The sequence below is a fragment of the Planococcus citri genome, chromosome 2 (genome assembly GCF_950023065.1).
Source record: "Planococcus citri chromosome 2, ihPlaCitr1.1, whole genome shotgun sequence".
In the NCBI taxonomy this organism is placed as follows: Eukaryota; Metazoa; Arthropoda; class Insecta; order Hemiptera; family Pseudococcidae; genus Planococcus; species Planococcus citri.
Window position 1 is genome coordinate 66,234,800 of NC_088678.1, and position 25,779 is coordinate 66,260,578.

At 33.8% G+C, this 25,779-nt stretch overlaps 3 protein-coding genes across 3 annotated transcripts; all 3 read left to right on the forward strand.

Moving 5' to 3' along the window:
• The first annotated feature begins 666 nt into the window (after positions 1-666).
• Positions 667-7,795, forward strand: LOC135837183 (vesicular glutamate transporter 3-like). The gene is made up of 10 exons (XM_065352372.1): positions 667-826; positions 953-1,127; positions 4,180-4,410; positions 4,499-4,673; positions 6,235-6,365; positions 6,500-6,620; positions 6,856-6,989; positions 7,101-7,243; positions 7,320-7,440; positions 7,527-7,795. The coding sequence occupies exons 1-10, from the start codon at positions 741-743 to the stop codon at positions 7,701-7,703; spliced, it is 1,494 nt and encodes a 497-aa protein (XP_065208444.1). The 5' UTR covers positions 667-740; the 3' UTR covers positions 7,704-7,795.
• A 1,307-nt stretch (positions 7,796-9,102) lies between these two features.
• On the forward strand, positions 9,103-14,335 carry LOC135837184 (vesicular glutamate transporter 1-like). Its single transcript, XM_065352373.1, has 10 exons — positions 9,103-9,279; positions 9,408-9,582; positions 10,005-10,235; positions 11,980-12,154; positions 12,859-12,989; positions 13,086-13,206; positions 13,369-13,502; positions 13,584-13,726; positions 13,868-13,988; positions 14,088-14,335. Exons 1-10 carry the CDS (start codon positions 9,197-9,199, stop codon positions 14,265-14,267), a joined length of 1,494 nt encoding a protein of 497 aa, XP_065208445.1. The 5' UTR covers positions 9,103-9,196; the 3' UTR covers positions 14,268-14,335.
• A 2,942-nt stretch (positions 14,336-17,277) lies between these two features.
• On the forward strand, positions 17,278-23,120 carry LOC135837182 (vesicular glutamate transporter 3-like). Its single transcript, XM_065352370.1, has 10 exons — positions 17,278-17,566; positions 17,766-17,940; positions 18,073-18,303; positions 21,388-21,562; positions 21,657-21,793; positions 21,891-22,011; positions 22,173-22,309; positions 22,397-22,539; positions 22,612-22,732; positions 22,830-23,120. The coding sequence occupies exons 1-10, from the start codon at positions 17,463-17,465 to the stop codon at positions 23,013-23,015; spliced, it is 1,530 nt and encodes a 509-aa protein (XP_065208442.1). The 5' UTR covers positions 17,278-17,462; the 3' UTR covers positions 23,016-23,120.
• Positions 23,121-25,779: the final 2,659 nt, after the last annotated feature.

Genomic DNA, 25,779 nt, shown 5'->3' on the forward strand with positions numbered 1-25,779 from the left:
AAAATGTGTCACAAGAAATTCATCTCTAATTGCTGCAGTCTTTTTATCCTTATAGTAACTTTTGTGGTACTATCAAAATCTTTACCAAAATGCTTTTTCGAACGATACAAATAAAACAACATGAAAATAATATATCAGCGATGAAACTCGCATTATAAATCTTTGTACATATTTAATATTTGCATTTAAGAGCCTTTTATCTGCTAAAAGGAACCATGTACAAATTAAACGAGAAAATAAAATATAATAGGTAAAATAATCAGTAAATAATTAAACCTTGACATACGAGAACTTCATCTCGGCAAACCATGGGTCATATACTGCAGATAAACATCTATCAACCATATCACACAGCAGCGGTTAATTACATCAGAAAATTATCCTATGAAAATAGCAACGAAGTAGCAATCAGACTGCGCGGAAATAAAAATCCGATCATTTTCCTCACGTGATTCGATCCGTTGGCAAAAAAATTAAAAATAAAAAAAAATTGCCGTTAAATTTTCCTCTTGCCAATAACTATTCCGTAGCAAGCGACAGAAAAAAGCATTAAATTACGTATTTTTTACGCTACGCAAAATTGTTCTTCTTTCCGCACCTCATGCATGACCCTGATATATAAGATGGAGAGGGAAGCGTCGAGAACAAGAGTTCGAAAAAAAAAATTCACGATCACAACCTTCGTATGAAACCAGTCGATTGCAATGTTAGATAAGTGAAGCAAATTCATAGCTGGTGAAATGAGAAAAGAAGGAGTAAACTCGTTCAAAAAACCATTTTCGATGAATGGGACACCGCATCTTCAATCAAACGGCAACAAAATATTGTAATTTTAATTAATTTCCTGTGTCCGTGTGCCTAACTACTCGTATAAAAAAATACGGTACCTAAATTAACTTGAAAGTGGATCTAGTTTTTCGTATTTATTTAACGTTTTTCCTGTGATTTATAGAGAATCATACGCTGATCAAAAGCCTTCATTATGGTTTTCGAAACGGTCCATTATCGCAGTAGTGATATTCGTTTGTTACATCAATATCGGAATCGTACTGACAAATATCAATATCGCCATTGTCGAGATGACTTCTAGTAAACAGATCGTTTCGGGAAATTCAACCTTTCTACGAGTAAGTTGACCGATTACTTTAAGATTTCCATATTTTCGCTAATTAGAGAACGTTTGCAGGATGCAATGTAGTGAGGAGGGGAGAGAGAAATACGAGACGACCTAACGGTTACATAAGACAACTTTGGGAATGATAGAAATTTGGCATTTAGCCAAGTGAGTTAGTAAGCAGCTGTAAGATCGATCAGCTGTGTTTGGTCATGCATTATCCAATTGTTGATTTTCAATTTGCCTCTTTAACTTTTGCCTCATTTTGAAGCCCTTTTGACTGAAGGAAATTGAAATTTATACTCTTCATCTTGTGAACTATTTTTTTTTTTTGGTCATTTTTCACATTTAAAATAGTCTTTATTGTATGAGCACTCATTTTGAAAGAAATTTCGTCATTTTTTTGGACTTCTTTTGATTGGATGTTAATGAAAAAAATTGGTGTTCATTTTTTTTCAATCAAAAAATAATTCTACGTAGGTAAATAAAAAGTGAAAAATTCGTATCCCTCTCCTACGAAAATCTACAAATTCTACAAAGCAACTTCAAAGTCAAAATACCTATTGCTGTCTTCTTCATTTTTCAATCCATTTCTTTGTACCTTGAATTTTTTCAAAAAATCGTTTTTTGACCTCTCATGTGCAAAATGTTTCTAAAAAAAAACCAATTTAGAAGTAAGAAAGGAAATCAGCCATTTTTGACCCTTCAGTGTGATGATCAAAAAATATAAATCAAACACTCGCTCACCCATAAAACCCTTTTTTTTAAACCGTCATTAAAAGGCTCCAAAGACCTGGTAAAATTACAGCCAAAGAAAATCAATCTGTATGCGAATTCGTAAAAAAAATATATGCATACATGTATAAAAAAAAATCTCAAAACTCAACACTGGGGTCAAAAGCTAAAGCTCAACTTTTTGTAATCACAGAAAAAGTTCAATGCTAAAAACATGAAATCATTACAATACCTAACAACGGAAGTGTCCCAACCGGCACAAAAATTTTTACACTGAACAAAGGGGAATCAGAATAGGACTACAAAATATACCACCAATCAAAATTTAAGATGCTGAAAGTCATTTTTCGATTTTTGGCGAGCATTAAAAAAATTCAAATTTGGGCCAAAATTAGAAAAACATCAAAATTTTAGCAAAAAGACCTAGAAAGCTGGAATTTGGATTATATACCCTATTTTTAACCTGTGCAGTCGATTGGTGACGGTTTGGAGCCGTTCTGGAGCCTCCAGCAGATTTCCGGTTTCTCCAGTTGCCGAAAAAACTTTGTAAAAAAAAATCAAAATTTCAGCAAAAAGACCTAGAGAGCTGGGATTTGGTTTATACCCTATTTTTAACGTGCTGAGTCGATTGGTGATGGTTTCGAACCGTTCTGGAGCCTCTAGCGGATTTCTGGTTTCTCCAGTTTTCGAAAAAAACACTGTAAACAAGGTGAAAAAAAATTCAGCACCTATAAATAACTTGAAAATTAATTTTGAATTTAAATCAGCTCAAAAAGATTTTGATTTTCGAAAACTGGAGAAACCAAAAATCTGCTGGAGGCTCTAGAACGGTTCAAAACCCGTTTCTAATCGACTCAGCAGGTCAAAAACAAGCTAACAACCAAATTTCAGCTTTTTTCGTTCACACCTTTGCAGTCTACGATTTTTGCATAAAAAAATCTCTGGAGAAAATTTTTAATTTTGAACCGGCACAAAAAGACTTTGATAATACGTATCTAAAGCGATCGAAAAAATCGTAAGGGTTCGAAACAGTCACAAATCGACTCGACAGGTCAAAAATATGGTATAAACCTGATTTCAACTCTTTAATTCTTTTTGTTGCAATTTTGATTTTTTTTTCGAATTTTGGGACAAAATTTGAATTTTTAAATTCTCGCCAAAAATTGAAACATGAATTTCAGCACCTGGAATTTTGGTTGGTATTATATTTTGTGATCATCGCCCGGTTGGCAAAACGGCATTTTTTAGACAGTGCATCTGAATAGGGATCTGACCACATATCAGTCAGAATGTATTTTCTGACTGCCAAAACGGCAATATCTGACTGTGGTTCCACGCTCAGATCTCCACTCAGTCTTCTGACGAGTCACCGCCATCTTGGAATTTCAAAAAAATATTGTTTCTGATTGGTTGATTGTAGTCAGACTGCGAATCTGACTGTCAAAACGGCAATTTCTGACTGCAGAAATGATTAGTCAGATATCACCAGAAATGTGCCAATCGGGGTCTTTCGATTCTCTTTTGCCCGGTTCAGGATACTTCCCTTGAAAGTAAAATTCTTTTTTTTACCATTTTTTCAACAGATAATGTTTTTAAAATAGAAACTTTACACTCTTGGGGATGATACAAGTCCCTCAATTTGATCAAAAGTGAAAAAAAATTGAAAATAAATAAGTACCTAGCATACAATGGTTTTCAAAGTCGCTAAGCTCGAATATTTTGGCGTTCATTTTTCGATGAGACCTCTCTCGTCCTCTCACTTTACCACCTAAAACATACTGAAAATTGTGACCCTTGGGCTGGTTTTTGTGTGAGGCTTTCGATACTATTCAGTTCAGATACGAGATACCTATACTCGTATTAAGTTTATTTTTAAATCGAACTGTTCGGTACTCTTCTAGACACCCTCTTCCTCCTTGAAAAAGACAGAAAATTTGGAAGCAGTAATTCAAGGTCATTGACTCAATATTAGATATCGATTCATTTTATGTCTTCGAACTTTTGGTGCTCCTTCAGTCGTTAAATTTCATTAAAAAAGGGGGGATTGGAAAGGTATTTCTGAAAAATTAATTATATAATTTTTTAACAAACTGAAAGATGAAATGAAACTCAAAAAATTGAAAAATGATCGTTTCAATATTTCCAAGTTCAGCAACGCTTGCCTCTTCCACCCCCCCCCCCGCGGAGTAAACCGATACTAAATCTTGAATTTCACAAAGAAAAATGCTAAAATAGTACCTATAAGAATAGAACATGCTTTTATCACAGTTAGAAAATGAATTATGAATAAGATTCTACTAAAGGTACTCGATTTCCTTATTTTCCCACAGCCAGCTGAATTTCAATGGGATCCGTCAGTCGTCGGTATTGTTGCCAGCCTCCTTTCGTACGGTGGTCTGTTTGCACTAGGCGGTGGATTCTTCGTAAACAAAATGGGAGGCGCGGTGAGTTGTGCATTTGTCATGATGATGTGCGGTATCTTGAACTTACTCCATCCAGCCAGCTTGTACTTTGATTTTCGCTTATTTTTCTTCTTACGTCTGCTGACCGGATTTTTCGCGGTAGGTACCTAATACCTATCACTCTACCTGACTATTTCATTCGTGAAAATTTTCAATATTTGTGACATTAGGATGTACATGGTTTCAGAATTGTTTTTACACTAGTGTGGCAGAAATATATTCGCGATGGTTTCCGAAAAAAGAACGACCCATGTTGATTACATTTTGCGTGGATGGAACGAACGTAGGTATTACCATCATGTACGCCTTGTACGGATTCGTAGCTGATCGACTAGGGTGGCAAATGGTATTTTATGCTACAGGTTATTGATTTTTCTTTCTTTCTGATAATGTGTTGTGTGACTTTATAAAGGAACAATTTTCTTCAGTGGGTCATTCCATGTCAATTCGACCAAAAAATGTGATTTCAAATATCATGTCTTTCGACTTCGCTCAATTTTTTTTACAATGTCTGCAAGAAACCTGCAATCAGTTTGGTCCCAGCCCCTACAGGGGGCGGGTGGGGGCTTCAATTATTTTCACATGGTCTCGAGGTACTCAACTTCAGCAGCGCATGCTTCCAAAACTATGATACTTTGATCAAAATCAATTTGACAGTTCGAAAGAGCATTGCATTTTGAACTTTTCAAGTATTTTGAACTTTTCAAAAGTTGAAAGTTGAACTTTCAAATTGGAAGTTCAAAACTCGAAATGACGCTGTAAGTGGGAATTACCATTTGAAATTGTGAAAAAATTTCCACACAATATGATGTATCTTTTGGTGATTTTTTTGAAATATTCAATTTTCGAGATGGAATCTTTTAATGGAGGGGAGCACCTCCTCCCCCCAAATTTGGGCAATTTTTTTTTTTTTAATCTGAGGCATGTGATATATTGAATTGTATGTTTTTAGTGACGCTGAACAGGAATATGACATCATATTTTTGACTAGATCTCATCCAAGGCCCTCAGCACTTCTCCAAAGGCGGAAAAGTCAAAAAAACGGGTTCCTTCGTGTGACACACGAAATAGTATGTTTTTGATATCACTGAACACGATTATAACCTTAGTTTCTCAAATTGACCTCAACCATAGCCCCCAGAACCTCCCCAAATAGGTAATGATTTCCATATAATATGGGATCCAATCAAAAATCTGATGTCATATTCCTGTTCAGCGTCACCAAAAACATACTATTTCATGTGTCGCACGAACAAAACACTTTTTTGTACTTCTACCTCATTTGTGGAGGTGCTGGGGGGCGTAGATAGGGTCCAATCAAAAATCTGACGTCATATTCGTGTTCAGGGTCACTGAAAACATACAATTCGATATGTCACATGCCCCAGATTTTTTTTGAAGGTTTTGCCCAAATTTAGGGGAGGGGATGCTTCCCCTCCATGGAAAGATCTCATTTCGAAAATTATATACTTCGAAAAAGCATCAAAAGGTACATCTATGGAAATTTATTCAGAATTTTAAATGGTAGCTCACACTTACAGCGCCATTTTGAAATTTAAACTTTTAATTTGGAAGTTCAATTGTCAATTTTTTTAAATTTCAAAATATGTACTTGAAAAAGTTCAAAATGCAATACCCTTTTGAACTGTGAAATCAGTTTTGATCAAAGTATAATCGCTTTGGGGGAATGTGCTGCTGAAGTTGAGTACCTCGAGACAATGCGAAAATAATTGAAGCCTCCACCCGCCCCCAGAGGGGGCTGGGACCAAACTGATTGCGGGTTTCTTACTTATTGGATGGATAGACGTTGTAGAAAAAATCTGAGCTAAATCGAAGTACATGGCTCAAAAACGTTGGTCGAATTGAGGTGGAATGACCCCAGTTATCATGCTACATCAATTAACCACCTTCTTATTTCGCCAGGTATAACATCTTTGGTGACTGCTATGCTTTGTTTAATTGTTGTGAGGAATCGACCTTCTCAAGACAAATGGATTAGCGAAGAGGAGCTCGCTTATATATCTGACGACACTCACGATGTTCCACAAAAACGAGTACGTGATGATGTGAAAGATTAATTAACTCAAACGATCAATCAAACGGGGTTGCTCTTTACTTGGATCTAAGTATGGGTTCAAAAAGAAACAGCAGATCTGTCTGAATACATATTTACTTATGCGCATTTCAGAGATCTCATCCTTATAGGAAAATTTTCCTTTCACCTCCAGTATGGGCATTATGTTTTATCGACATCACTTTGCTATGGACTGGAAATATAACGGGCGGATGTTTGCCTTTGTATGCCAAAGGTGAGTAATACATACAATCTTCTTATAATATTATGAAAAAAAAATCAATTTCAAAATGAAAAAAAAAAAAACATTTTCTTTCAATATGAATTTATGGAATTATTTATCCCCCACTCAGTCTCTGTCTGAAGTAGGAATAAAGGCGCATTTCACATGCATTAAAAAAAATGGCAACGAAAAGTACATACTATACCTAACGTAAGTAATATAACTAATATGGAAAGCATTTCAACAGATTTGACAGGAGAAAGTACCGATGAAATAGGTTATGTATCTTCCATTACCCTGCTTCTGACAATTTTCCTATATCCAGTAGCCGGGATGTTGATAAATCACTGGAAAAATCACACCAACGTCGATTCAACTCGAGTAAGAACATAGCACGACTAGTCGACTATAAATACATTTATAAAATAAACTCCCACATAACTATACCCACACGAAGATGTGTTTTTAATATTTTAATTTTCGCTCAAATAGATGGATAAAATTATAGTCAGCATTACGTTCCTTTCAATAAGCATCATGTTCGCAGCATGTGCAATTTTTTCAAATTTCACCGCTACAGTAATTTTATTTTTAACAATCGAAGGTTTAAAATCATTTGTTACACCAGTTCTGGAGTGAGTAATTTGCGTTTGCGAATCTGTCATTTTTCGATTCAAACGTCGAATAAAAAATCTCGTGTGTTTTTTGCAGACCAAATATCGTAAACTTAGCTCCCAACGACTCGAGCATCGTGGCCGGAATGACTAAAATTTGTTCTTCCTTGGGTGTCATATTTTCCAGAACTATAACCGGTTTCATGACAATCAATCACGTAAGTTTCTTTCAGAACAGAATTTTTTTTTTTTTGAAAATGTACATAAGTAGGTACCTAAAGTACGTGTTTTTTTTGCTTTCTAGAGCATCCAAGAATGGAACAATAGTTATTTTTTAACGTCTGGTATTTCGTTGATCGGTGCTGCGATATTTGTTAAATACGGATCCAGTGAAGCTCAGTCTTGGTCTTTAACATCGTCGATCGACGAATACGAACGAGACGAACGTGATTATCTGATTAAAGACAAGAACAAAAAATGATTTTTTTTCAAATTTTTCATGTAAAAATTAATTTGCAATGGTTCCTTTTTAAAAATATAATAAACAGTTCTCGTTACAAAAATTGTAAAAAATTCGTTGATTTCTATTTTATTTCATCTCATTTGATATTTTCAATGCGTTTGGGAGGAGGCTCTGGGTGCCTCACAACAGGTTTTCATGTTGGATGATGATTCTAAAGATTCTTGAAAAAGTGCATTACAATCAATTAAAACGTGTTAAACTGAAAGAAATACGAATAATACAACGAAAATGTTTTTTAAGCATTTTTGATGAATTTTGAGCACAGCATTGAGCCATGATTTTTGGGATATTTGAACGAAATCAAAATGGATTAAAATTTTGTGAAAAATCAAAACATTTCGACAAAAGTGGAGTCACAGTTTTTGGGATTTTTGAAAAAGTTGTCATTCAAACTATCAAAATGCGTTAAAAACTTGACAAAAAAATCAAAAATTTCGATCTAAATTTTTTATGAATATTGCTCAAGAATTTTCAACTTAAAATTGAGTAAATTTTCCGGGTAATTTTACCGAGTAATGTTCAAAATTCGCACAAAATTTCGAACTGAAATTTTAAAAAAATGCTGAAAAAAGTTCTAATAGAAATTTTGGATTTTCTTGCGTTTCAACACATTTTGATGTCACACAGCACATTCAAAAAGCACCAAAATCATGTCCCAATTTGAAGATCAACATTCTTTAAAAAATGATCAAAAAATAATTTTTGTTGAAATATTGAATTTTTTTTTGCAAAATTCCAACTCAATTTGAATGATTTTATATGACCATTATTCAAAAATTCCAAAAATCATTGTTCAATTCTAGCCTTAAAATTCTTCTAAAAATTCTCAATTAAAAGCCAACTGTATATTTTGTACCTCAAAAATGCTAGCCAACTGAATACCTTTTGCCAATTGGACTATTAACTATATTGAGCCAGGTAAAAGAAAGAAAACTTTTAATCAGCATGGTAGACAAAGAACTCGACAATCTTGGCATTACGAGAACTTCATCTCAACAAACCGTTCCATCATTAGATAAACATAAACTATCTCATCGCGGTTGTAGATATAATTACGAAATTTTTAAACGTTTTCTCTGAACAAGTCTAAACTTTCAATGTGAAGCAGAAAGGAGGTGGCACCAGGGCGACGTAGCAAAATTTCTGTTTCGATCCATAGACAAAAGCGAATAAAAAAAATTACAGTTCAATTGCCTAGGTACCTACCAATAATCGATACCATGTGCGATTCAAAACGCAAAAAAAAACAATTTCTTTCGCGCATCGTCCACGCTTGACGCTACAACTTGTAGAGGGGGGAACGCGAGTTGAAAAATTCAAGATCACAACCTTCGTTTATTATCAGAAGGTACAGTACACATACCTACCTACCTACTGCCTACAATTCTACATACATTTAAATTAAATACACATACGATGTTAGATAAGTGCAGCAAATCAAGCTTGTTACAATGAGAGTAGGCGCAGTTAAACCAGCCAAAACGTCTCCAAATAACGATGAAGAGCAGAATCGACCACAAAATGACAAAAAAATGTAATTCGATCGAAATCTCGTATACCTAATTATATTTAATTGAATATCTGAATTTAATGTGAAAAACGATCTCGTTAATTTTATTTTTTCTTCGTGTGTGTGTGTGTTTTTTTTCCTTCGATGTATAGAGAAACATGTGTCGATCAAACGCCCCCATTATGGTTTTCGAAACGGTTTCTAGTTTCTGTAGTGATATTTTTCGCTTATATCAATATCGGAATAATATTAACGAATATCAATATCGCCGTCGTCGAGATGACTTCTGCGAAACTGATCACTAAAGGGAATTCTACAATTTTACGAGTAAGTTAATTAATTCACATACATACCTACATATTATCTTATCAATCTTTTCATGGTTTGTTCGAGTAAACGGAAGTCCAAGTTATGAACCCTGATACGAATAGGTAGGTATCGTAGGTAGGTATAATGTAAATAAAATATTTGTCAGACGTCATGCAATGAGACGATAGGAAAAACCTTGACAGTGTAGCCAGTTTCTTGAATTATCAGTATAAGTAAACATGAAAAATTTCATATCAACACTGACGTGAGACATTGAGCAATATCCCAAAATTTTGAGCACTCACGTCGAGAAAACAAATAATTAAAATCCTGATTTAGAGATAGAAATTTTACCATGTCAACTTTTCTCTCTTTTTCTCATAAAAACTTCTTCAATTAACACGTAAGGATTAATAACTTTTACTTTTTTTTTATTACAGCCAGCTGAATTCCAATGGGATCCATCATTCGTTGGTATTGTTTCCAGCAGCATCTCGTATGGCGGTCTGTTCGCATTAGGTGGTGGATTTTTTGTGGATAAAATGGGAGGTGCAGGAAGCTTTGCATTTATAATGATGATGTGTGGTGTCTTGAACATACTCCATCCTGTCAGCTTGTACTTGGATATTCGTTTATTTTTCCTGTTTCGTTTACTGACTGGATTCTTCGGGGTAGGTCCTATAAAGTACATACTTCACTATCATTCGAGTACATAGTCGGGGAGCCCGCATAAGGATCTATTGCACCCCCCCCCCAAGGTGGAGTCCTAAGGAACATTTCTGGCCCTTGTACTCGAAAAAAAGTGGCCCCACTTACAAAATGGCGGTCATTTTGATTGACAAGTAAGTATTGCAGATTTTGCGTTCCAACATAGGACTTGCACGAAATTGTTTAAACCGTATAAAGGTAGATCGAAAGATCAGGCAAAAATTTAACACCTGTCAAAATTTCAAGTGCTAAAGTGCCTTTTTCGATTTTTGGTGAATTTTTGAAAATCAAGTTTAGGTCAAAAATGAGGGAAAAAATCAAAATTTTACCAAATTGACCAAGAAAGCTGAAATTTGAGATATACCCTCTTTTCGACATGCCAAATCGATTGGAAACTGTTTCAAACCGTTTTGAGCAGTTCTGGAGCCTCCAGCGGATTTTTGAAACTCGAAATTCCCACAACATATTATCAAACGGAGTTGGCAAGCTGAAATTTACTTCGCAAACTAATATCAATACGATATGAAGTCTACTGCATGGTAGTTTCAAATGGTTTTGAAGCTTCCAGCTACTTTTTGGAAATTTTAATTTTCTAAAAAACGCCATACGACCTTTCAAAAAGTCGCTGGAGGCTCCAAAACGACTTGAAATCTGCCAGCAGTCGACTTCGTAACCTATTGAAATTAGTTTGCAGAATGAATTTTGGCTTTCTATCTTTATTTGATGAAATTTTGGGAAATTTTAAGTTTCAAAAATCTACTGGAGGCTCCAGTAATTTTCAAAAAGTCGCTGGAGGCTCCAAAACGACTTGAAATCCGCCAGCAGTCGACTTCGTAGCGTATTGAAATTAGTTTTCAGAATGAACTTTGGCTTTCCCTCTTCATTTGATGAAATGTTGGGAAATTTCAAGTTTCAAAAATCTACTGGAGGCTCCAGTAATTTTCAAAAAGTCGCTGTGGGTTCCAAAACGAATTAAAATCTACCTGCAGTTGACTTAGTAGCGTATTGAAATTAGTTTGCAGAATGAATTTCGGCTTTTCAACTCCATTTGATGAAATTTTGTGGGAATTTCGAGTTTCAAAAATCCGCTGGAGGCTCCAGAACTGCTCAAAATGGTTTGAAACAGTTTCCAATCGATTTGGCATGTCAAAAAACGGGTATATCCCAAATTTCAGTTTTCTTGGTCAATTTGGTAAAATTTTGATTTTTTCCTTCATTTTTGGCCTGTACTTGATTTTTAAAAATTCATCAAAAATCGAAAAAGGCACTTTAGCACTTGAAATTTTGACAGGTGTTAAATTTTTGCCTGATCTTTCGAGCTACCTTTATAGTTTATACGGTTGAAAAAATTTCGTGCAAGTCCTATGTTGGAACGCAAAATCTGCAAAATCTGCAATTTCGGCTTACCTGTCAATCAAAATGGCCGCCATTTTGTAAGTAGGGCCACTATTTTTTTGAGTACAAGGGCTAGAAATGTTCCTTAGGACTCCGCCTTCAAGAAAATAGATCCTTATGCGGGCTCCCCGACTAACATAATTCATGTGCTTCCAAACATGGGAAGGAAAAATCATCAGAAAAAAATATGAAACACCTGAAATTTGCAATTAGTCCACTCAAATTTAGTAAATCGTATTAGTACCTAATTTGAAAAATCTGCAATCGTTTTTCAATTCTTATATGATGCAATCGAGACACAATTTGTTTCAGAATTGTTTTTACGCCAGCGTCGCCGAAATATATTCGCGATGGTTTCCAAAAAAAGAACGACCCATGTTGATAGCATTTTGCTGCGTCGGAACAAGCGTAGGAGTGACTGTTATGAATCCTTTGTTTGGATTCATAGCTGATCGAGTTGGATGGCAAATGGTATTTTACGTTACAGGTGAGTGATTGATTCATAAATGCTTATGTCATCGTATTGGCATTTAGCCAGAATGGCCAATTTTCCTCACAGGGCAGGGGAGGTATCCCAACTAGAAGATACATTTCCTACCCAGACAAAGCTAAATCAAAAGAGCATGCAAAAATACATCACCCAAAATTTCAGGAGTTGAAGTGAATTTCTAATGGTAAATTTTTGAAAATCAAAGGGCCAAAAAGGGGGGGAAAAAGTAAAAATTTCACCAATTTAATTTCAGCTCCCTGAACTGATTGGAGGCAGTTTCGAACCACTTTAAACAATTCTAAAAGACTTTAGAAGATTTTTGAAAATTTCAATTTTCAAAAAATTTTATCCAATAACGGCTTATGAAGCCAGGGTTTGGCCTTCCAATTTCAATTGATGAAATTTCAACTCTCAAAAATCTGCCAGAGGCTCCAGAATTGCTCAAAATGGTTCAAAGCTGTTTCCAATCGATTCAAAGAGTCCAATATGGGGTACATGCTGAATTTCAGTTTTCTAGACCAATTTGGTAACATTTCGATTTTTTAAAATTATTTTTGGCTTTTTGATTTTTCGACTTGCGATGTATTTTTTTACGCTCTTCGATTTAGTTTTGTAAGGTTCAAAATAATTTATCTGCCAGTTGGCGTTGGGCTACCTCGTTTGTCAGTCATTTCAACTCATCACTAGTTCTCTTTTGTTAGGCTTACTATCTCTAGTGTCCGCTTTACTTTGCTTAATCGTGGTGAGGAATCGTCCTTCTCAAGATAAATTGATCAGCCAAGAAGAACTCAACTATATACTCGAAGAAACTTACGACGTTCCTCGAAAACGAGTACGTGATGGTGTAAAAACAAAAACGTGAAATCAAATTGGATTTAGTCACTTTTCAAATTAATGCAATAAATTTATCGTGATGCTTTTTTCATAGATATCTCATCCTTACAAAACAATTTTCCTATCGCCACCAGTATGGGCATTATGTTTCGTCGACTTTACTTTATTCTGGACTAACAATGTAGATGCTGGATGTTTACCCTTATACGCCAAAGGTAAGCAATATCAAATGTACAAGCCGAGCCGATAAGATTTATTCTTCTAAAAATTACGCTATACTCGCAAATTTTCAAGGGAAAAATTTCTCCCTCAAATTTCCAACACTTAAAAAACAGATCAAATTTTAATAAATAGGCCTATATTCATTTTAACTTTAGATTTGACGGGAAGAACTACCGATGAAATAGGTTATTTATGTTCCATTCCTTTGATCGTTACAATTATCCTGTATCCAGTTGCCGGAATATTGATAAATCGTTGGAAAAATCACACCAGCATCGATGAAACTCGGGTAATAAGCTGAACGATTTTATTGAAAATAAATCCAAAATACTTAATAAGCCTTCTTTTTTTTCCGCATGGTATTATATAGATGGATAAAATAATAATCAGCGTTACGTTCCTTTCTGCAAGCATGTTGTACGCAGCATGTGGAATTTTTTCAAATTTCACAGCATCAATGGTATTGCTTGTGATGATTGAGTCTGTTAAATCATTCGTACCACCAGTTCTCGAGTAAGTAGTTTAAATTTCGCAGTCCAAAATTAGTCAAATTTCAGTCCACTAACGTATACCTACGCCTATTTCTGAAAACTTAGGTAAAAAATCGTAAGTAGTACCTATTCGAATAATAAATAATTGTGTCTCTTTTTGCAGACCTAACATTGTTAACTTAGCTCCCAACGACTCGAGCATCGTAGCCGGATTGACTAAAATTTGTACTTCCTTGAGTACGATATTTTCCAGAACCATATTCGGTTTTATGACCATGAATCATGTAAGTTTAAATTTTCTCAAACACGCAAGTTAGAAGGTCAGCAATTTTGTTTAAATGCAAATAGGTAACATGTTTTCTTTTTTCTTTTTCGATTTTTAGACTATTCAAGAATGGAATAATTGTTTTTTCTTCACATCTGGTATATTGATAATCGGAGCTGCAATATTTGCCAAATATGGATCCAGCGAAGCTCAGCCTTGGTCTGTACCTTCGATCGACGAAGATGAAGACGACGAACGTGATTTTTTGATCAAAACCAAAAATCAAGATCAAAAGTGATTCTTTACAAGTGTAAAAATTATCTACAAATGGTTCCTTTATTCAAATATTAAATCGTGTTTTCGTTATCTAGGGTCTTGCTTCATTACAAATGAAACACCAACATATTTTAAAATCTCAAAAAAAAGAGGAAAATTATCATTTAGATTTTGTTTCTTCATTTTTCGAACCAATTAATTGAATTGAAGGGGAATCAAAATGAATGAAAAATTTGAAACAATTGAATATTCAGAGAGATGCAGTCCTCATGTAGGATTTTATTTATTTGCATTGGTCAAACTTGATAAGTAGGTACCTCATTAAATACGTAAATTTCACAGTTTGCACCATAAAGCCCAAATTTTCAACTGCTAAAATTTATCTATTTCTGACCATTAAATACCTATGTAAGTACCATAGGTAATCAAAAACATCAAAAAATCCCAAAATCTTGAAATAATCCAGAATTCTACCCCTTGACTAAAAATTGAAGGGGTCGGTTCGAGTCGAGGCGTATTGAAAATTCAAAAGCACTTCAAATTTTACATTTTTCGATTTTCCAAGAATCACATTTAAGCTGCGGGAATGCTTAGAAAATCTTGAGTATCAATTTTTTAGGTACCTACCTATGGAAGCCAGAACTCGGCCTTTTTTCTAGACTACTTGAAGTTCTGTAGGAAGAATTGCACTCGTAGGTACTTATTCAGTCCAAATTCAGAACTCAAGTAACTCGAATTTTTGAGAGGATGAAGCACTTAAAATTTTGCAGCGCTTTTGAATTTTTAAAATGATCTAGCGCCTTCAACATCCACTTTTGGCAGAAAATGCATTCAACTAATCTTGAAATTGCATATTTCAGAATTGAAGGAGCTATAGAGCACTTTGAAAATTTAAACCGATAAAAACAGCCTTCTTAATGCTCATTTAAAAATTTTGCATCATGACGTACCTCTACCCAATCAGATTCAATTTATCAGTAACGTTCAAGAAAATACGCAATCTTGAATTATTAACATAAAAGACCCATAAATTTGTCATTTCAGATAAAAATGCTATTTTCACTTCTTCTCGACATAAATTTTCGTAAGCAATTGAAATTTTTAATCGTCTATTAGGTGTTTAAATTCTCAAATTGTGGAGTCAAAAAAATACGACTCGTCCAAAAAAAAAAACAAAAAGTTTTATTTCTCGAAATACGAATTTTTGAAAGCTTTTGCCTTAGCTTGGCTTGGGCCTCTGTCCTATTTTTCAAATTAAACTAGGGCTATAAAAAAAAATCAATATTCAAATTTAAAAAAATATTTAAACCAAACAAAATATCTACGTTTTGTTTTTTCATTTCTCGAAGCAAGCTTTTGCCCTCACTTCGCTTAGGTCTGTTTGCTTTTCATTTTCAAAATTGAAATTTCAAGAAAATCAATATTAAAATTCTAAAATTTTGGAGTCAAAAAATTTATGAATTTTTGTAAGACACATTGTTTTTCACCTCTTAAAATATGTATGTATACGAATTTTTGAACGATTTCGCCCTCGCTTCGCTCGGATCAATTTCTATATTTTTCCTAAGCTAAAACCATTCTATACTTGAAACTTTCATAAATTCAAAGAGAAAAACAACAATTTTTCAATAACCCTCAATGTGAGAATAAAATTGTCATTTTACCTCCTATTTCGTAACAGAAACTCGTCATTTTATTTGACAAAATTAGTATTTTTTCTCATAGCGATCGGCAAATTTGTATTCACTCTCTCCCTTTCCCCTCTCCAAAAACCTCTATTTTTTGTTCCAGTCAGTTTGACTCATTTTTTGCGAAATTGAATAAAAAATCAAAAACCAAAATAAATTGCATTGCTAGTATTAAAGTCTCCAAACCTGAGAAAAAACAGAAGGAGAAAAATTCTGAAGAGAAGGGGATAAGATTTTGAGGGCTCCATTCAGTGTATCTGACAGGAGCCTCAAACAACCAGATGTGAGGTAGATGTGATTTTGCTGAAGAAGGAAATCGGGAGGTCGGAGAGAGATTTAAATTGAGCTCCAGATAGTTTGTCTTCCTTCTTGGTATGCGTAGGAAACTGGAATTTATGATTTTTTTCAGCTAAACTTGGGAATATTCCAACCAATACTCTACGAGCGACTTTCAGCCATTCTGGATCAAAATCTGAGCATGATAGAAAAAATAAATGACCCGTAGGAGACTTGAAAATGGTTTAAAATTTTAAAATGATCCGATATTACCATAAAAGATTTTAAAAAACCATGAAGCTTCATTTCGGAAATTTTAATTGAAAAGTATTACTTACATTTTGTAATTTACTTCAACTTAAAAAAAAATTCTAAAAACCAAAAAATGTTCAAGGGTAAGTATTGGTGGGGTATCTAATCATGAGAAGAATTTCATGATTTTTCTAATGATATGAAAGTTTACACGTCAAGTGAGTATTTTTATAAGATCATATCTCGATTTCTCGAAGATTAAAACACTCCGAATTATTGTTTTGTTTTTTTTTTTTTTTCAAATGTGATCTTCATTTATATGAACTTCCTCAATATTTTACAAGCTTTTGGCCGCTTATAGGCCAATTTTAAGTTTTTTTTTGCGTCACGTAAGTATTTGAAAAAATTTCTGAGATCTTTCAAGCAGTTTTGGGAATAATTTGTACAATTTCATAAATATCTATGTATTTAATTTTTCATCCAAATTCCAAATTTCCTAGAATAAAACTCCTATCAAATTGAATCGGTTGAATTATTATTTTTCTAACCTATTCAACTGTATAGGTAGATATTGTACCTACATATTATTTAGACCATAAAACCTCGTTAAATCACTAAAAAAAAAAAAAGACTCACAGAGATTCTTTCTTCTGCATTTCATAATATATTATATGTATGTAGGTAAGTATTTAAAAATAAATACTTACGTGGGAATCGAATCATCCCACTACGTAATATTGATATTCCACGTTCGAAGAGAATCCGGTTTCAGACTTTGGACCTCTCCCTTCAACTGTTGTGATGCAGAGACCAACACGCGTGCGCCAACCAAGCCGAACGGCATCCGTCTAGATAGCAAAGTGCACTAGCCCAACTTGGTACAGGTTTTTGGTGTTCATTTGAATTTTTATGTTTTCCTTCGGTGATGCTTTCGATACAAATGATTCTCATTTCACATTTGAAGTTTTGCGAGGGTCGAGTGCAGGATATCATAAATTTAAATGGTTTATTCGGCTTTGAATGAAAACATCGTTACGATTGATCAAGACGCCGGAATATATCCAGACAAGCTGGAGCAGTATCAGCATCGAGATGAGGAGAAAAAGTAAGCGAAACCAGTTTATTTTACGTTTTTACGTAATATTAGTATTGTGTTGTATATTCGTAGATTGATAAGAATTAACTAGTGTGGTCATATGGTGATAGGATTGATGCATTTATTCATTCATTGATTCTACTCGTACTTAATACTCTTGGCATACTAATATTTTATCGTATTTTGGTTTTGTTTGTAATTTTTGTAGAGAAATATTCGTCAATCACATACCATCGATATGGTTATCGAAACGATTTTACACCACGGCTGTGATATTTCTATGCTATATGAATTTGGGCATGATTATATCGAACATAAATATCGCCGTTGTCGAGATGACTTCTCCCAAAAACATAAGTGTGGGGAATATTACAATAACCAAAGTAAGCAGATACAGTTTTATTTTTTTAAAAAAAACAACGCATGCTCAATCTTCTTCAGCTCATTTTGTCACTCGACTGTTTTTTCATTCTCTGGACACGAAATTTTTATATCTTATTTTTATATTCGAACAGCCAGCTGAATTCCAATGGGATCCATCAACCGTTGGTATTGTTTCCAGCATCATCTCATACGGAGGTTTATTCTCAATCGGCGGTGGATATTTTGTAAATAAACTAGGAGGTTCCGTGAGCGGCGCAGTCGTCCTTATGATTTGTGGAGTCTTGACTTTACTCCAACCATCCACCTTGTACATGGATTACCGGATATTTTTGTCCTTTCGACTGCTGACTGGATTTTTTGCGGTAATTTTAAACTCTCGTTGAATTATTTTTTAAAAATTTATCTACCTACCTATCATTTTGAGACAAAAAAATTAGTCTCTCATTTTCATATTTTCTTCAAGTTGAAAAGTAGAGTGAAAAATCTGTAGTGAAATTGCATGTAGGAAAAGTTTGAAATTTTGACAACGTTTTAAAACCTCTATTTTTTTCTATTAGCTTTACAATCAAAAATTCTTTGAAAAATTCGATGAGAAAATCAAATAAAAAACCAAGATTTAATCAGAAAAAAAAATCATTTCTGTAAATTTTCGCGACTTCAACTTCAGATAAAAGTCGAATTTTTCAAAAGAAAATTAATTTGATTAAAAAAAAAAACAGTTCTTTAATCCCATCCCCTTCACCATCTCCCTTTCTTTGACTGAAACGTCCACATACTTTGAAGCCTTGAAACAGAAGAAAAATTTCATGGATGAGTTTAGTACATTTTTAAATAACAAATTGAAAACTTCCATAGTTCCAAAAAAAAATGAGTCCTCCTACGTGGGTTTCCCTTAAAAAATTGCAGAAATCAAGAAAAAATTGAAAAGATTTTACATATCCCTCGAAAAGTCTCAAAAAAAATATATTTATTATGTAGGTATACTTCATGGGTCCAAGTACCCTATTGAGATTTTCCTTCCCTTTTTCTCTCTCCAAATGCAGGAAAACAAATGAAACATGCCTTTGTTTTGAAGCATGGAAATCATCCATAAAAAAAAGGTTCGATTGAAATGTTAAAAGATCGAAACTAGTTTGTAATTTCAAGTCTGATGTAACATTTTTTTTAAGAACTTGAATGAACAAAATCACTTTCAGGGTTGAAAAAAATCGAATTTGAATTTCTTTCAAGGCTAAAAATTGAAGCAATTATTTTTCAAAAAAGTCACGATCATCTCAAACGAATACTCTAATTTCCAATTAAAAAAATAAGGTAACCTTAAGAATTATCGAGGAATAGTTCCATATTTTGATATTTCATTAGAAATGATCCCAATCAAATGATTACCAATGTGTATTAATCTGAACTTAAATTAGAATAAGAGCTTATCAGTCAAGATGTAAATTGTTTACTAACAGAACTGCAAGAGTTTATCAGACGAGATAATTAAGCTACTTATTAATAATACCTATTTTTATCACGTAGAATAATAATTGTGAAACTACATACAAACGGAGAGGAAAACTTCATTGCTGCAGGTTTCATTTACTAGTTTCTTTTTTTTTCTCTTTTTGTTTTGACCAAATAATATCCACAAATGAATCATTCCAAATCAGTTTAACTACGAGTAAGTAGCTAGTTTTTATTTTACCCATGCCTAATTTTTCTCATTTAATTGGCTCCACAATTTCTACGTGAGATCATGTCATCCTACTCACAAAAAAAAGTCTTCCTGAGTCAAAAAAATTGAAAAAAAAAATGTTAAAATGTTGAAAGTTGAAAATCCAAACTTTCATCGGGATAAAAAAAAACTTCTTATTTCAAGCCCTATTACTTATCAAAATCTGTAAAAAAAAAAAATACTTCAAATACGATTTTTCATGAGTTAATCATTGAGATAGTTTTCGTTCATGGATCCTGAAACCTTAAGAGGATGACACTTCCTCCCCCATTTTGGGTAAATTAAAAAAAAATGAATGGGTCGTGAAATGTATTTTTTGTTATGTTTTTGATGACGTCACACTCGAATAAAAATTAAGAAACTTAATTCAAGGATAGATATAATTTCTTCAAGCTCTCCATAACCTTCTGAATTTCCATAAAAATCCTAGAAAAGCCAATAATCCTGAGACTGATGTATCATTTGTTGGTATGTTTTCGATTCAGAGGGTCATGGGGGAGGGAATCGGAAGAAAATGGTGATCAGAGTAGAACAGAACCGCCACAATTTTAATTAAATTATGAAACACAATTATCAGATTGAACAATGATTCGAAAATAGCAATGAGTGTGGATAATATTACTCTCATCTCATTCGCCAGGACTCGTATTATGATGTACTCATGAACCAGAATAAGGATTTTTAATCAGAATCAGGAATACACATATTTTCTTTCAATTCAAAATTGGGGCAAATAAATTCATTGGCGATTCTTGAATCTCAAATTCTCGATAGGGAGGTACCTCTACCTACCTACAGGTTAGAAAAGCGTACTAAAATTTGAATGAGATGTAGGTACTTATAGTCAAAACTCAAAATTGCGAATGATTCACAAATCGTTCAGAAGCTTATGAATCAGAATCACTGTTGAAATTATTCATAGACGATGAATCCAGAATCACCGAGAAGCCCACCTGTTCAAATTTGATTCAAAATACGAAATTTTGAAATTTTTTATCCTCGCTTCGCTAGAACCTCCGTGTTTTTTTATTCCAAATTGGAATCAAACTTTTATAAAAATATATTAGGCATTTATTCGAATTTTCAGAAAAAGTTCAAACAAAAAAAAAACGCATTTTTCACTTGAAAACTGGATTTTGCTCTCACTCTGCTCAGGCCTGTTTGCTTTTCATTAAAAACAAATTTTTTATAAACATTTTGATTTTTTCAGTTCTTGAAGTACCTACGAATTTTTTAAGAGCTTTTGCCCTCGATTTACTCGAGTCAATTTCTATTTCTTTTCTACATATATATACCATAAGAATCTATTTTTGAAACTTCCATAAATTCAAAAGGGAAAATAGCAAATTTTTATAAGCTTTGATGCGAATTATACCGATCGGCAAAATTGTCATTTCATCTTTTATTTCACTTTGAAAATTCGTAATTTTATTCGGAAAAATTGATATTTTTTTCTCATCACAAATTTTTATTCCCTCCTCCCCCCCCCTCAAAAAAAACACCTCCAGTTTCAATATTTTTTTATAATTTTTACACTTGAGAAAATTTTTTGGAAAATAAAAAATAATAAAATTATTGTTCCTCGAGGCATCATTTCACAGATGATTTCCACTTCATCTTCACCCCTCATCCAACTCTACCTCATACCACAGAAGGAACATCAAAATGTCATAAAAATATATTACAATTACCTCATAATAACTAATTTCATGTATTCCTTTTTCAGAACTGTTTCTTCATTAGCAGCGCCGAAATATTCTCACGATGGTTTCCAAGGAGAGAACGATCTACCCTGATATCTTTCTGCAGCAACGGCGGCAACGTAGGCATGACCGTAATGTATCCTTTATTCGGATTAATAGCTGATCGACTAGGATGGCAAATGGTATTTTACACTTCAGGTGATTAAATCTTCTCATAATATGTACCCACGTGTTAGAAATTGCAATTTTTCAATCATATTTCAACTCCTGTCTTTTTTTTTCAACCATTCAGGCTTTATATCTTTGGCTATTGGTTGGCTTTGTCTGACTGTCGTTACAAATCTACCTTCTCAAGACAAATGGATTAGCCAAGAAGAACTCACTTATATTCTCAATGAAACTTATGACGATTCACGGAAACGTTATCAAGTACGTAAAGTGTAAAGTTGTAAACCCCATGCTTATCAATTAAGCACATTCAAAGTTGAAGATTATATTTTTCAAACTGTTGGCTCTTCTTTTGTAGACTTCTCATCCATACAAGAAAATTCTCTTATCACCGGCAGTATGGGCCATATGTTTGGGTGATTCTACGATGTTATGGGTACAAACTATTGTTAGTGGATGTTTACCTTTATATGCCAAAGGTTAATACGTAAAACATATATTTACACATTACACATTAAATACTGTACACATAACACTTTTATGGAAAATTTCCTTTTTAATTACTCCAGCATGTATTCAACTAATAAGAATGGTTATTTGTTTATTTGATTACTTAATCAATTTACGTTTTAAAGTTTAGATTCGACGGGTAGGAGTACTGATGAAATAGGCATGCTTTCTTCAGTTCCTGTGGCTGTGACGATTATTCTGTATCCACTTTCGGGTACCATAATTGACTATTGGAAAAACCATCATACTCACGTCAAACCAACCCGAGTAAGATATCAATTTTTTCAAAAGTACCATTTATGAAATGAGAAAATAATCTAAATACATGAAATGCTAATCACGAATACCCTACAGATGGATAAAACGATAATCGGTTCTGCGTTCCTGTCCATGAGCCTTTTTTTTCTGGGGTGCGCAATTTTCTCAAATTTCACGATCTCTATGGTGTTTTTTGTTACAATTCAGATCACCAAATCTATCGTACAACCAGTTCTCGAGTACGTAAAAATGCGATTGTAAATTTTCAACTTGAAATAAGATAGTTCTTTATAAATTTTTTCTATTCGCAGACCAAACGTAGTCAATATCGCTCCGAATGACTCCAGCATTGTTGCCGGATTGACCAAACTTTGTTCTTGCAGCAGTACAATTATTTCCAGAACATTAACCGGTTTCATGACAATTAATCATGTAAGTATCAAGTCTGGTTCCAAGTGGGTACCTACTCACCCTTCTGAACGCTTCAAGTAGGTATTGATTTCAAAAATTCACACGTACTATTTTTCAGACCACTCAAGAATGGAACAACTGCTTTCTTTTGGCAGCCGGTGTGTTAATTATCGGCGCTGTGACATTCGTTAAATACGGATCTAGTGAGCCACAAACGTGGTCTTTATCGTCGAATACCAAAGAAAAAGAACAATTAGTAGAAGACGAGTCCCGTTATCTGTTGGGCCCTAATCATCAAAAATAATTTTAAACCAATAATTACCCACCATTAGCCTTATACTTAGCATAAGCATTTATACAGTTCCTTTCGTTTTCGAATAAAAAGTACAATTTTGTTATCGTATAATAACGATGGTTTTTTACACTGTAGATAGATATAGCCAATTTTAATACTCGTAATTGAACTTCGAGTTGTACAGGGTGGCGCAACAAAACTTGACACATTATGTTTTCAAGTGGCACCAGAACTAAATGAGTGAGGAAGAAACCCAACACGGCATCGGAAAGTAGAAGAGTGAAGGTTTATTTTTGTCTAGTCGTTTTCCATATTCAGAGTGTCTACTAAAATCAAAAAAGCGAATTTCTCGCCTTTTTCTTGCTTTTTTCTTGCTTCCAAAAATTAAATTTCTTGCCCCTCTTCATATTTACGCATAGATAATCTTCGCTAACCCCTCTACCCCCCCCCACCAACAAAATTTCTCAAAAATTTATTTTTCAAAGCAGAGAAGTGAATTAATTTTTCAAATGAAAAAATAGTAATAAAAAAACGTAATAAAAACAAACGTTGAGGCAAGTCTACTGAAGTGAATTCAATTCTATGATGATAACAGTAACAAAATGAAAAGTAAACTCGAATGCGGATCGAAGTCGTGTTATTTGGGGGAGGGGGAGTATAATGTCATTTTTCCAACAAAAATTTTTTATTTTTCCGACAAAAATCAAAAGTTTAACGTGCTGAATACCAGTGACATATACAATTACAGGATCAAACCATGAAAGAGCTTAGGTATATTTTTATTTGTGACTGAGGGGAGAGCAAAGTCAGAATTTTAGACACGAAAAATCGACATTTTAGGTTGCTTTCAGAAAACCCTTCACAATGAATGATCATTTTATGGAAATGAAGTTAAAATTACTGCTCGAGCGAAGCGAGAGCGAAAATTTGTTGAAAAAATTGTTGTGAAAAACGAAAAAAACGACCATTTTGTATGCTTTATTTTGCATTTTCATCGGAGTACAATAATATCAAAAATTTTGAAAAGTTAGTCTTTCTATTCAGAGAATGAAAAATTTGCACTTTTCAAATGGTTTGGGTATTACTTGGAAATCAAAAATTCCCTATTTAATTTTTGAATTCTTAAAATTGTTGAAAATACTATTTTGAATGGCCCGAGCGAAGCGAGGGCACAATTTTTGGAAAATTTTTAATTCGAAAAGTAGAACGTCAATTTTAACAAAATAAAAACTTGAAATTTTGCTGGGATAACTTTAATTTTTCAGAGATTTTTGATGTGAATTCTTGGAAATTTTCTTGCTTTTCGAAGGAATTTCTATACCATTTTCTAACTTTCTTGCCACCCAAGCGAATTTCTCGCCTTTTTCTAACTTTCTTGCCTTTTTCTTGCCAGTAGACACTCTGATATTGGAGCACTGGAGGGTCACACACAGTGTTTTTATTTAAAATGTGTTTTTGAAAAAAGTGCCAATCTGAGGTTATAGCTATTCAAAATTTTCAATTCAAGCAGAAAATTCCAGTGCCTCTGCGTAATAAAGTGGAGCTGTGGGTGAAAAATTTAGTAAAGACAAGTTCCATAACCAAAATGAAACCTCTGGGCCAGATCCGGACTGTTCATACCCCAGAGAACTTTGAATGAGTTCAATCTGCTCTTATGCAGATCACTTCTTTTTCTTCTGTACAGTTAATTCAGTGCGCTATACACGCATGCGCGAACATTTTTTGCACCCAAATTGAAATGCGGACATCGTCTCAGTTGTAATTGACTTCAGTAAGATGGCGTCACATGCCATACCTCATGAGAAACTTAGTGATTCTTGGAAGAAAACTGCAGTACACAAAATCATCTTCAGAAGCACTGCTTTTCCTTAGCTGCCACAGTCATCTGATTTGTCATGCTGTGATTTTGATTCATGGGCCTATTTTGAAGAATGAAGTTTATGTTAACTAGCCAATGACTTTTGATGAGTTTTGAACCAAAATTCACCGCGAAATTGCCCAAATTGATATGAATGCTTTGAAAAAAGTCTCTCATAATTTTGAAAAATGGCTCTATAAATAAAAACGCGGTGTGTGGCACTCCAGTGATCCATTATGGAAAACAACTAGACAAAAATAAACCTTCACTCTTCTACTTTCCAATGCTGTGTTTGGTTTCTCTCTCCCTCATTTAGTTCCAGTGCCACCTGAAAACAAAATGTGTCAGGTTTTGTTGCGCCACCCTGTATAATTCTGTGATAATGACCTCTTTAAGAATCGAAAAAAAAAACATTATCAAGAATCGCCTATCATATGTAATTTCCCATCTTACGCAGAAAGAAGCCGATTGATGAAGGGGAAATGGGGTCAATGAGATTGGATCCTTGGCTTGAAAAACACATTTGAAATATCTGATAAAAATTTATCTATTCGAGAAATATTGTATAATGCCAAACAAAATTGAGTGAAAGGTCATTAACATACGAGCAGCTTAATGCTGAAAATTATTTTACGGATTTAGAGCAGATCGGAGGAAAAGTGAGGAAAGAAAGCAGGAGAACTTGACACCGTTTCCCCCTTGTCGCCTCTTGAAGAGGATGAAATTTAATTTCAAAAATTACCTATATTGAGAAAAATTTAGCACAATACTACATAAAAAATAAGGAGGAAAATTTCAGTAGGTATGACGAAAACTCGTGCTTTAATGCTTCCTTAAGTATACCTACTCAATCTCGTATAAGTGAATAACCTGAGCTCTTATTAATAATCTATTAGATAACAAATTTTGGTTTCA

Bases quoted from the DNA above. Each gene is read 5' to 3' on its own strand.
- LOC135837184 (XM_065352373.1), top strand. From the start codon at position 9,197: ATGAGAGTAGGCGCAGTTAAACCAGCCAAAACGTCTCCAAATAACGAT. The intron at 12,990-13,085 runs GTACGTGATGGT...CTTTTTTCATAG, and splicing joins ACGACGTTCCTCGAAAACGA to ATATCTCATCCTTACAAAAC. The intron at 13,207-13,368 runs GTAAGCAATATC...TTTTAACTTTAG, and splicing joins TTTACCCTTATACGCCAAAG to ATTTGACGGGAAGAACTACC.
- LOC135837183 (XM_065352372.1), top strand. From the start codon at position 741: ATGAGAAAAGAAGGAGTAAACTCGTTCAAAAAACCATTTTCGATGAAT. The intron at 827-952 runs GTAATTTTAATT...TGTGATTTATAG, and splicing joins TCAAACGGCAACAAAATATT to AGAATCATACGCTGATCAAA. The intron at 6,366-6,499 runs GTACGTGATGAT...TGCGCATTTCAG, and splicing joins ACGATGTTCCACAAAAACGA to AGATCTCATCCTTATAGGAA.
- LOC135837182 (XM_065352370.1), top strand. From the start codon at position 17,463: ATGGTTTATTCGGCTTTGAATGAAAACATCGTTACGATTGATCAAGAC. The intron at 17,567-17,765 runs GTAAGCGAAACC...TAATTTTTGTAG, and splicing joins CATCGAGATGAGGAGAAAAA to AGAAATATTCGTCAATCACA. The intron at 22,310-22,396 runs GTAAGATATCAA...AATACCCTACAG, and splicing joins CTCACGTCAAACCAACCCGA to ATGGATAAAACGATAATCGG.